Below are 12,854 nucleotides of genomic sequence, written 5' to 3'. Positions count from 1 at the left end.
TCTCACCCGAGAGTAGATGTATTTCTGTCCTACTTTCAAAGTGGGGGAAGAATCTATTTAAACGAGTCCATTTGTCTCACCTTATGGGATTAAACACCTTCTATTGGGCGTGCAAAGATTAGATTTACGGTTTTTGTGTCGCCTGCAACGCAAGGGCGACATATAGGTATCACTATGTCGGCGTCGGCCTCTGCGGCGGCGTCTGGGAAAAGGTTTTCGTAAACTTTAGTATTTTTTGTCCAATTTCAACCAGATGTTGCTTTATAACAATGAGATCTCAGACTGGTTTCATACTGGTCAAAATACGTTAATTATTGCAATAGTTATGGGACTTTAATATCGTCAAAACAGATAATTTCTTGGTTTCCGTGCGATAACTTGAACACTTTTATCCGATTTTAACCAAATGGTATATTGCTTAATACAAATGAGGTCTCGGATTGGTTTGATAATGGTCAAAATCCGCTAATATTTGCAATAGCTATAGGACTTTAAAATTGTCAAAACAGATAATTTCTTGGTTTCAGCTCAATAACTTTTGTATCTATTATCCGATTTCAACCAAATTATGTATAATAACTATTTTGTGTGATGTTTTAAAGTGCTGTGCAAGCGACACATCCACTTCCGTGGAATTCTTGTCGTTATAATTTAAACCTTTTTAATAAACATTCGAATTTAAAACAGGCTTTCCAACTTATATGAAGCCGTCTGCCTCCATTTACACACTCGGATGAATCTAAGTCAAGTTCTCTCACAACATATCTACAAATTAACGACCATGTCGCCATATTTAGCATTCTATACCGTTGACAAGACAACAAACTAATTTACATCGGACAAAGTGTGTAGTGGCACATTTGATGTATTTTTGTCATGATGTTTTATCAAGTTTCGGAAACTTGTTATTAATACCCTATCATATGTAACGAGGTCAGACTAAAATAGCACGACCGGGATTTTTAATGTTTATTGCTATTGTGGGGTGTCATTTGAACTAAACACCTTTTATTGTATATTGTTATTCGGCTTTGTCATTTGTACTCAATCGTGTATTGCCTGGTGTCCTCTTGTACAAAAGGTTATTCAGGATCAAAAGATCGTGTGGTCTCCGTTGAGATATGTTTAGTTTATAAACATCCCAGCAGGCAGGTGACATACATATATATGTATGTCCTAGATACCATTGTATTTATTACTATAACTGCGATATGCGATATTGTATTTGGGAATTCAATACTTGGTGATAAGTATGTGGTTTCTAATCGACTAAATACTAAATGTAGGAATTTGGTGCTTTAAAGACACAATACCTTTTCGAAACAAAAATTTAAAGTCTCTCAAAAACAATAATAATATACGAAAATGTTTACCAATGGCCAAGCAGGATGCAATAACACCAACATAATGCATGATTCCCTGCGGAAACTATGCTAACAGTGGAGATTCATATCGCTGTTTTGCCGTCTGGCGCAGTGATATTCAACCGACGGGCGGAAAATAGGACAATGGCGTCAAGCATAAAACGACCCGCGTTATAAGAATAAGAATTTAAATTAATTTTTAAGAAGATGATGGTAAGTGTAGTATTAATGGCAAGTTAATAATTTTTTGACTCTATTGAATTATAATTCAGTTTTGCTTGTAAAGAGCGTTTTTCAATAGCTTAAAATTTACTTTATCAGCCCATAAAGAAAAAAAAAATGGCGTCGATTGTGACCTTGCTTCTGATTGGCTGAGATGACGGCGTAATGATTTCATAGACAAAAGAGTCCGAAAATGAATTTTGAGTATTGAAGAGATTATCTTTAGTAAATTGAATTATAAGAATTAGATTTGAATAATTTAAAAAATCTATTCCAGTTAATCCTTAAATCAATTCCGTTTCAAATTCCCATTTAAGAAATTAAAATCCGTGTCGGAAAGGTAGTGCCCCTTTAAAAGTACCCACCTTTACCGAAGCAGATTATGTTAAACGAGGCTGGTAATTTTTAAGGGTCCCGGAATTTATTAGCTCAGCGTTAATACGACACTTGCTATCACTCTCTGGATGGTTTTAAATAGATTAATTAAATGTTTATATCCATTACGCGGGTCGTCCGATATTCCACAGCGTCACGCTAAATACTGAATTGTACAGCGAAATGGACCTATCCTGTTAACACAATGTAACACTGAGAATCTTATATTGATGTCACTATTTTCTAATTACATTGGGGTATGAAGGACGTGTTGTTTGATAACTGGGTACATCCGTGTAGCGGGTTATCACAAAAATTTGCAAACAAACTTTTTGTGACCTCATGATAACGTCGGGATTTCGCGCATTTCTCTGATTTTTTTTTCATAATGGTATGAAAAAAAAGAATCGGTCAATCAGAATGCCAGATTTAGTATGAAAATAAAGAAAAATTAAATATTTGGTGTTGTAATTTCATTCAGACAATGATTACTGATGTTCTAACATTGAAGACGTTATGAATAAACTTTTAAGTTTTCGTTCGGAAACGTTTTATAGGCTTTTAATAATAGCAATATCTGATTTTGAACCTATAGTTAAATGTATAACGAGGCTGGATGAGTATCTACCCTAGCTGTCGCATTTTTTGTGATGCGGCGCCTTCAAACTATAATTTAATGTTAGAGGTATATAATTATATACTTAAAGCGAGTTTACTCTAGGTAAGTTGAAGTTTTGCTCGAAACTTTCAATAGATTGTCCCCTGCTTCCTATAATGCACCTTCTGACCGAAACACACTAATATAAAGAGAGTATTTTACATGAGAGACTATGTGTTCTAGAGTTTGGTAAATTTCATTTCACAAAGTCACGAGTGTAAGATCTATTTATCACATAACTTTTATAAATAGAAATACATGTTTAAGAAAAACTTTAAATTTCGTTTCGATATAAAACAGTAGAAATCCGGATATTAAAGAAATCAAAATTAAACAAAAACAAAATAAATAAATAAATGTGGTTCGAGGATGTTTTTGTCTGATCATTTATAGTTATACAATTCGGTCACATACACATACCTGCCTAACCATGGCATATGATATTCAATATATGAACGCAAACTTGACCTATTTAAGACCTTTAAGTGCGTTGACTTTACCTGAGATAGAGTTTACCTTGCGATTGGTTCACATAAATCTCTCTCGGCTCTGACTGTGCATACGCATATTGTAAGGCTTTATCTGTGAGGCCTCAAACATCGAGACAGTCCTGGCTGTGAAGGCCCATACAAACGGACGATTAACTCAATCTACTCCCAATGGGTGAGTATACAACTTCTTTATAAGTCGTCTGGTATATTTTGACAGTGATATAAGTGATATGCACAACTTACAAATTCAACATGATAAGAATTATTGTTTGCTTTATCACAATGAGGCCAATCGATTTTAAAACTGTAACTTGTCTGTCATATGTCTTCGCTTATAAGCTAGTCGATCGGTGGAATATGTTTTTCATAATAGCTGGTGTTTAAGGTTTAGAAGTTTCTTTTTATTCGCAGTAGACTTATAAATTTATCTAGTGACACGTGGTTCTGACTCAATTCCCTTTACAATGTCTGTATAGATTATATTATTCAAAAAAATAATTTGCAAAGACTGTAATGCAATTGATTAAACAATGTTATATTTAGAAACCTATTTGTAATATGTTACACAATTAGGTGAAAGGATTTGCGCCAGGTTTGAGAAATAATTCTCAAACTTGAACTTACAGACACGCTAGGATTCTTCCTTTAAAATGCTTTATTATCAAATACAAAACAGGAACCATATATCAATCAAAAACGTGAGTTAAAAGTTAAAATAATTATAACATTTCTACGCTTTGATAATACATTGGGTTTTTTATGACGAATTATCCTTACGTAACGGAGCCTGACTGGTATTCTGTAGCTTTGAAGATCGTGCCCTTTGAGCTTCAAATGACGAATCAAACTAACACCCCGAAAACCGACGGGTTTGGCTATGCAATTTTTCTGTGGACTGTGGCGTAATGTTGACTCAATTCTTATCGCTATATACAATTCAGACCAGGTCATTCGGACATGGCTAGATCTGTGATGTTTTGAGTTGCTCTTATCAAGTAATCAGCTGCAGTTTTTAAGGTCCTCATGTCCTAAATTTGTAATATTTTCTTCAACTGAATCTCACGTCATATTCCGTACAGGCTGACGGTTGGAAAATTTGCCGGATTTTGCTTTTATTCCTGCAAACATATTTTGTAGTAACTATATATTTGAACTATAATGTCAACAAAAAATGATGAAAGTATAAGAATCAAAGTACTGCAGTCCTTAAGTCTTTGTGATCATGATTTTATCAGTTGAAGAGCTTTACAATTTGGCCTGAGTAATATAATGACATGTTTTGTCATGCAGGGTGGCCTAGCTCAATATCAAAGGTTTTTTTTATCAATATTTCCAGGATAAGTTTGTTATCAATAATTTTCGCACAACTTTACAATGCAAATAAATATAGTCTTCGCATGTAATGCTTGTAAAAGTGAAAGTTTTTTTTTAATTTGCTTTCCTTTTGTGCCAAGACATGAAACAATTTGATACAACTTCTACAATATCAAAATTAAAACCAAAAGGTGGGAGGGGTATTGTGTAACAATGATAAGACGAATAAGAATACGTGTATTACATAATAATACAAAGATTTCTTACAATTGTAAGGGGTAGATATAACGTCAGTGATAGTCACCACTGAAGTATTGGGGATTCAGGTAACTCAGTAGTAGCACATTTTGTTCAGTCAGCTTTGGCCACTAAACCCCTTATATTTTTATTTGAAAAGTTTTAAGGTCATCTGATCCAAAATAGCACAGATACGGCCGTTTGAAAAATGAGGATTTGTCGCTTTCCCGCCAAAAATGTACATGGTTTCATAGGCTACATAGACATAGCATGGACAGATGTCTACCAAAGTTATGTTTTTCGTTGACATTGACTTATCATTCAATGTCACAAGTAAAATTATCTAAACAAGTCTATTTTCCAGTCCAAACTTTATGACTCTTTTACCCCCATTACATCTTATCATATTTCCATATTTCAAAAACTTATGACATACATGCGTTCCTGCAAATGCAAATTCCATTGCATCTTATCATATTTCCATATATTATATTCAATTAGGTCACATATACGACAACAGTACAATTGTTGTAGAACACCTTTACATCGAAGATCTATTACGGCATAGACATCTCGAGTATGTCTCTTTAACCATAGCTGCAAAAGAACAAACAAGAGTCGCCGACATGACGACGAAAGTTCTCACAATATATAAGTTAAGTGCACGTGGCATGCACGGAGGTGAAACCATTATGAAGATGATACCATTACAGAGAACAATCATCTTTGAGTGTAAATAACTTGAAACTCAGTCTTGTTTTATTTCATAGTTTACAAGTACTCTTATTTGGAAGTCCTTAACTTTCTGTAGACCAAAATGTAATTATTTTCAACTATGTACATAGATTTATAAGGTCTAGTGATAGATTTTGATTTTATGTAAACTTAACTAGACGTAACTCGTGCTAAAAATTATAAACTCACATTCTTTCTCTATACATCTCTTTTCACAGCGCTCTATATCGCTCTCCCTCCCTCCCTCTCTCTCTCTCTTATTCTCTCTCCTAAAAATATTTCATTATACATTTTCTTTTTTATCGGTTTTTTTTGTCATCATATGATGTTTATATATTATGTTATTTTGTTTTATTAAGGAAGGGACTGAATGAGGTGATAAAACTCGTGTTCAACCCCTTTTGTTATTTAACAATGAAATATGTTTCAATTAAATAGTCTAGTACAGTATTTCTATGTATTTCTATGTACATACATGTATTTACACTATAATTAAAAATAACCAAGTTTAGAAAAAATATTAACTATAAATGGGACACATTTACTATAGATGTTTTAGTCAATATTATTCTAAATCTGGAAACTAAAGCAGGTTGTATTATTTTTTTTAAATATTTACACTTATAAAGTTGAAATTTAATCACTTTAATTACTTTATTACCCAACAGATCTAGTGAAGTAAAGAATGAACAAAATGTCTATATACATTGTAAAACCTATATCCTAAGATATAGAATTATACGTTTTGTTGTAATAGCTAAATGTACATGTAGCCCTCACCAGAGTGTGTGTGATAGTTTAAATATCTAATTTTATATATCTAAGTTTTTTGTTAACAAATCGTCATGACGATAGCTTTACTTAATTAATAAGGTGTCCTGTTTTAGAGAGAAAATTAATCAGATGTATTAATGTTTTAGAATATGATATGAAAGATTTATTTTGTTTTGATATACAGTTAAAAAATTATAGAACTATTGATAATTGAACTGGTAAATAACCCATGGTAGTTTTAAAAAAAAGTTTAAGGATGTTTATCAAATGCATGTGCATTGTATGTACATAAAGCAATTTTTTGTAAAGACTACAATTATATGAATGTAACAGGTATAACAATTTGCTAAAAAAATCTTTTTATTACATGATACAAGTTAAACATTTAAAAAAAAATACATACGAGTTGTATAAGTTATATGAAAAATCAACGTTTCATTACAATAAATAAACTAAAAAAATGATAAAAAAAGATATTTTAATGGCTGCGAGTATCGAACCCCCGCCGCTAGCACAAAAAGATTGCATGTTACCTAATTATTGAAAATGCTCGCTTCATATTACGCGTACGACCATCGTTAGCTCTGACCGTGACACTAGACCTAAGACATTATGACAGATAAATATCTGATGTTTGAGATCACCAGACACCAACACAAGACGTCTATCTGTCATAATGTCTAAGTCTGGTGTCAGGGCCAGAGTATCTCGGGCTTGACGATCGTCTACACCAAACACCTATCTGTCATAATGAGTAAGTCTGGTGTCAGGGACAGAGTATCTCGAGCCTGACGATCGTCTACACCAAACATCTATCTGCCATAATGTCTAAGTCTGGTGTCAGGGACAGAGTACCCGGGCTTGACGATCGTCTACACCAAACATCTATCTGACACCATGTCTAAGTCTGGTGTCAGGGCCAGAGTATCTCGGGCTCGACGATCGTTTACACCAAATATCTATCTGTCATCATGTCTTAAGTCTGGTGTCAGGGCCAGAGTATCCCGGGGTACACGATCGTCTAGAATGAATGCTCATTGCTAGCTGTTATAGTATTATAAAGTACATAACTTTGGAAATTAAAGGCATTCGAATCAATACTATCAACCGATCGAATTGCAATAACAAGTTTATTTTCCTTTCGCTTACGAAAAAAATATGGTGTTATTTATGTTGAAAAATACATAGCACATAGATATCTTTATATATTTTAACAAGCATCTTTGTTTAAGTCGTTAAATCAGATGCGTTTGGGTTATTGAATCGTGTCAACTTTATGATACTATTTAGCGTATAAACATATATTTGCATAGTCATGTAGACATATGATGGATTAGAAAATTGATTTACGATCATACACATATATAGCTGATTAAGTTTACGGCATTTTCACTTACACAACTTCATATGTGTAACGCATTTATGTTTACGAATACGTTTGTTTAACTCGATAAAATGCAAAAGTTTACGGTAATTTAATTCCTCATATTTGAGTAAATTGTTATGTAGAAGCTCGCCATTAAATCAATAAAATAATTCATTGGGGCTCGATGACCTACATCTGAGACGTGTCATTTCGAGGTGACGTTTTAGCACGACATTAAGGAGTTTAAACAAAAATTCAAACAGGCCAATTCAATGAGTAATTGAAACGGTACCTTATATGTATACGTCATAGTGAATGTGAATGTAACAACGAGTGGGTCGGTGTGGGTTTAACGCTTCCGTTTTTCAAACCGGAGACTTGAGCTCAACTTCTAGGAAGAGAAGTCTTCGCAGAAGATCTTCCATCTCATAGATGGAGCAGCTTCTAGCTACAAATCGAATCTGAAAGTTATATTTTAAAAGTAGAAGAGAACCAATTGTGTTAGGCTCCGGGTTCGATTCCTGGTCCAGACACTCGGCAGGAATGCGCGTTTCCCTGTTCTTCTACAGTGTGTAAAGGATTCAGATCAGTGCCAGAAGGGTATTCCCTAAACATTTAAATACAATAATCAAAACTTTTAAGCAGCCGATACTAAACCTATTGGCTCGTATTTGACTTATTTGTGTCGCCTGCCATGGGATGGCAATCGTTCTGGCAGCGAAGACGTCAAAGTTAAAGTTTTGCGTTTACCTCTGTTTTTTATTTATTCATTTATTTATTTATTGAAATAGGTTGGACGTGTGTGTCTTTCCACAGTTCAGTGAGATAGCACTATAAAAATGACAAGAATTACACTTACTTATACAACAAGTTACAGCACGAACATACTGCAGTCAACATATGGATACATGGCCGGAATAGTAAAATCAGAAAAAATGCAGCAAAATTTAATACATACCTATCCCTTACCAATCTATTGTGTGAAGTCAGACCAATGCAAAGAAATCGAAAGTACCTGATAATATCCTCGGCGTCTCCGATTTTGCTATAAATTACCAAGTTAGATAAATGTTTTATGTTTTTTTCGACGTTTTTATATTATCGAGATAAGCCGAAAACTGTACCATATATTGGAGAGAGAACTGAATAGAGGCCTGTCAAGTCGGTGATATGTTCTCTCTCCCACATATTATACAGTTTGAGGCTTATCTCTAACTTAAACCATAGCAACTCTTTGTTTCAATAAAGTAGTACACTTTTATTTTTTAATATATATTAAGCCAGAATTTTGTCCATTAACTCGGATAATTCTACAAATGTGTATACAAGCACGGCAAATCTAATATAGACAATGACAAAATATAATTACCTTCGCCCATGATCAAAGCATGCGCATGCTTTTGATATGGACATTCCCTATCTTTAAATTCACTCTCAAAATATTGACCACCAGTGATAAAGGAACATTATTTTCTCAATTCAAGCGATATGATAAGATAGCTTTAGTGATGTGTATTACCAAAATGACAAAGCAAACACAAAGTTGTATATACATCTTTTTATAGAACTTCACAATTTCGTGATTTAAGTGATCGTGGATAACAATGATGCCTAGGCAAGTTCAAAACAGTCGCTGTCCCCAAGAACTTTCATTGAATTCGGAAATAAAATTGACTTCTCTAGGGACTATTCACTGACCATGTTGAATTTAGCTGGAAAATGCAAAATCATTATGCACACATGTATCTTCGAATCATTTGCAATTCCATTCAACAATAGGCCAATGATATTTACGCGAAATTTCTGGAAACCACTTGTGCAATATTGTTGAAAGAATATCAAAATAAGTGTAAAACAAATTGATTTGGAGATTTCAAATTCAAAGTGGTGTACAAAAACAGAAAAGTTTCAGAAAGCAAAAATTGGAGTGAATGCTGTAGATATGTGTTAAATGGTGAATTCATAAAAAATATTTATGTATTGATGTATTTAATTCTGCATCAATAAATGATAACTTCTCTTCATAGTCATTGTGTGAAATATTTTCGTATTCGTAATGTTGATCAAAAAATGATTTATTCTTGGTTGCGTGTTAGAGATAAGTTGCCACATTAACTGCGCATAAACTGATTTAAATCGGAAAAAAAGTCGCCAAATGCCTAAAGTTATCAATTTTGTGATAGTACAAAAATTGCCAAGTAATTCTAAGTGTAAGTAAAAAAAACATATACTACTGACTTTGATTTATTTGTAATCCACAAATAAATTCAAAACCACATGTGCTGACGGCTCGGCTAGCATTCGGAGCTGCGTATGCACATCTTTAACGCGGTAAACAAGGAAGTAGCAGCGGCCGATTTTCAACGAAAGTGCTGTCGTCCTTGACATTAACCGAGAGTACTGTCTCGTTTCTGATCTGTTACAAACGAAAAGAAGCTTTAATCTTGGTGACGTATTAGAAAGGTGGGCACTTATCAGGAATGAGAAAGGTATGCAACATCATATGAAGTTGCAAAACTACTGTCCAGGTATTTTGTACATAGTTGCATCATATCATCTACAGCCGCTATCTGCATGACAAGGTCGAAAAGGACTTGTAAAAGGATGTGTAATCCCCTTTTCAGTCGAATCCGGTCAAACCAGCGCTCCTTGTACATGCTATAGACACTAGTTAGCATAATGACATGGTTATTTGGTGACATAAATATAAACTGAACACTGTGAACTAAACTGAAATGTAAGTTTTTTGCATAGTTTGCTACACTACAATCTACGAGTCTACAGTAATAAGCTTAGGCCTAATGCATATTTACACACATTTTACTAACTAAGTTATGTTTAAGTATACCTAAGAAGTGTAGCATACCTAAAACCTTAAAAACAGATAAAATGTCTGAAATGAAAATATCAAACGGACATTAAAGGTAGGTTCACATACCGGGCAATCGACTGAATGACCTTAGATTTATATAAAAAGTCATTCGACCGAAACGATCGGTTTGTTGAATGAAACTGTATGTTTTCATTACAGAATTGTCTATAAATTAAAATCAACCGCTGACATACTGAATATATGTCTTTCTAAAAAAATAAAGAATTAATCGACAGTAAACCTTTAAATGTCTACGCAGGCGAGGATGAAAACTATACCGTGTTTATTCTTTAGTGTTGCGAGCATATCCGTGACATTGTTTGTCTGTAGCTGAAGAAATGCCATAATGCAAATAAAGGACCTCAAACTATTTCCGTTGGAAGCTGATTGAAATGTTTGTATGGTAGTATACCAGAAAAGACATTGTATCCAAAGCATAAACCCATTAAAATGTACTTTTCTAAACTATAACTGCACTTAAATATAAATGTAAAACGAGTTTGGTCATGATGGTAATTATTTATCGTTAATATTGCAGCGATCATCAGATAAGTCCCTGGACGATTCCAAGTGTCGTCCTGGTTTTGAAATTACATGTACATTGTATTACACATACATGTACTTTGACTATCATTTTGCCATGTGGCAAAACAGAGACCTTAATTTGCATTTTTTTTTTTTTTGTGGTAACGTATTTACCTGATATGATGTCCTCGATAAATGTGGTTTATCTAATTCATTATAATCGATAAAACTCTTAACTGTGTTTCGGAAACGTAGTTAGCTTTTAATTCAGTTTTGTAAAAGGATTCTATGTGTTATGGCAATCCATGTTTTTTTAATTTTAGTTAATCATTAATCTTATAACTGTTTCAAGGGTATTAAGCTATTTTCAAAACAATCTAAGAATCTAAAAACCACGTTTTTAAAATGCTTTGGGAACTGATTTTTCATGCGAATCATAGTAGACATTTTCGACAAAGAAAATTTTACATTCGTCCACGGTACCATGATTTAATGGTACAAAACGTAATTTGATTTAAGCTATATGTATCTCTTAGACCGTTGGACCATGCCACCATGACCGACATTTTTTGAGATAATTAAAGCTTTAACTTTCTTAATAATGCAAAATGTGTACATGCAAGGTGTTTAAATATTTTATTTTACTGCGATCTTCATTTAAATGTTTATATTCGTTTATGTATTGTTGAATTTAGAATTCTGTTCTTTCCCCTTATTAAATGATATAGTTTTCTTTTCAAAGTATTTTTCTCGATTCTCTTGTAAATATAAGTACATAGCTCATTGAATTATCTTGGTGAATGACTACAGAATACGAATATACCGCAGCCTCCCAAAACACATAGCAGCACACTTCGTACACACTACACACCGCACCCATTGGAGGTCGTTCTTAGATGACCCTGGCTGTTAATAGGACGTCAATTAATTAATTCATCAATCAAACAAATAAGTCTGTAGCATTTCACTTCATTTGGAAGGCACTATTAATTTACAATGCTACATCGCATACCAAGGAAATATAATGTAAAAGTGAAACAAAGTTTACTCATGGCATAGGTGATGAACTTTGCTAAAGATAAAACCTCTCAAGATAACTTTTGTACTTTCCTTTTCCTAGATCACGTTCTCAGAAACATATGACGTCTCTCATACAATGTAATTCTAACCTTTCCTATATGTACTTATTTCTCCTGTATCTAATTGTTCCGAATGTAATAATTTATTAAGAGTTCTATGGGGACATATCGTATTTTTTATACGTTTCCGTCTTTTTTCTTCTTTCATAACACCAAATTGATGAGCTATTAGATATGATGATATATATTATATATATATATATATATATATATATATATATATATATAAATTAACTGACTTCTGATGCGAAATTCAATACGATACAAAAATGGGATTCAAACCAAAGAAAAGATTGACACAGCAACCACTAAAATTACAGTATCGAAAAACACTACAATTCTCTCTCGAATTAAAGACAGACTTTATTTTGATTTGCTTATGTAATTTATGGAATATAAACAAATGCGCCATTGCATGTTCACGAATAAAAATTGTTATGAACACCACACAAAAATGATTGAAGAAATATATGCCATATCTGGCCTTAAGTACAATTACATCCATAAGTCGACTGGATTTTGACCTTTGTGTTCGAACATTGATATAAGTATTGAAAGAAATCGACATATGTATCTGCTTTAGCTTACCAACAATAGGTCGATTATTCTATTATAAGTGTCGATCAAGCCAATAGTTCGCCCAGAATTACTCCTTCACCATTTATCAATCTCCTTATCGAAATTATCTTGTTTTATTCTTAGGTAATATGGTTCAGTGAATCTTATAGATTCGTTGTCATTGCATGTATCATCAAAACAGTGCAACATTCATAGAGACAAAT

The 12,854-nt window shown here is 33.3% G+C and overlaps 1 protein-coding gene across 2 annotated transcripts in view; it reads left to right on the top strand.

The window, feature by feature from the left end:
• Positions 1-3,124: 3,124 nt before the first annotated feature.
• Positions 3,125-12,854, top strand: part of LOC138307495 (methanethiol oxidase-like) — a 31,204-nt gene continuing 21,474 nt past the window's right edge. For both annotated transcript variants that reach the window (XM_069248273.1, XM_069248271.1), the window contains exon 1: positions 3,125-3,282. In XM_069248273.1, the coding sequence (XP_069104374.1) occupies positions 3,279-3,282 (4 nt within the window). In that variant the 5' untranslated portion in view covers positions 3,125-3,278. The remainder of the gene's footprint in view (positions 3,283-12,854) is intronic.

Source organism: Argopecten irradians, chromosome 14 (assembly GCF_041381155.1).
Source record: "Argopecten irradians isolate NY chromosome 14, Ai_NY, whole genome shotgun sequence".
Classification (NCBI taxonomy): Eukaryota; Metazoa; Mollusca; class Bivalvia; order Pectinida; family Pectinidae; genus Argopecten; species Argopecten irradians.
This window is presented reverse-complemented; position numbering and strand designations above follow the sequence as displayed.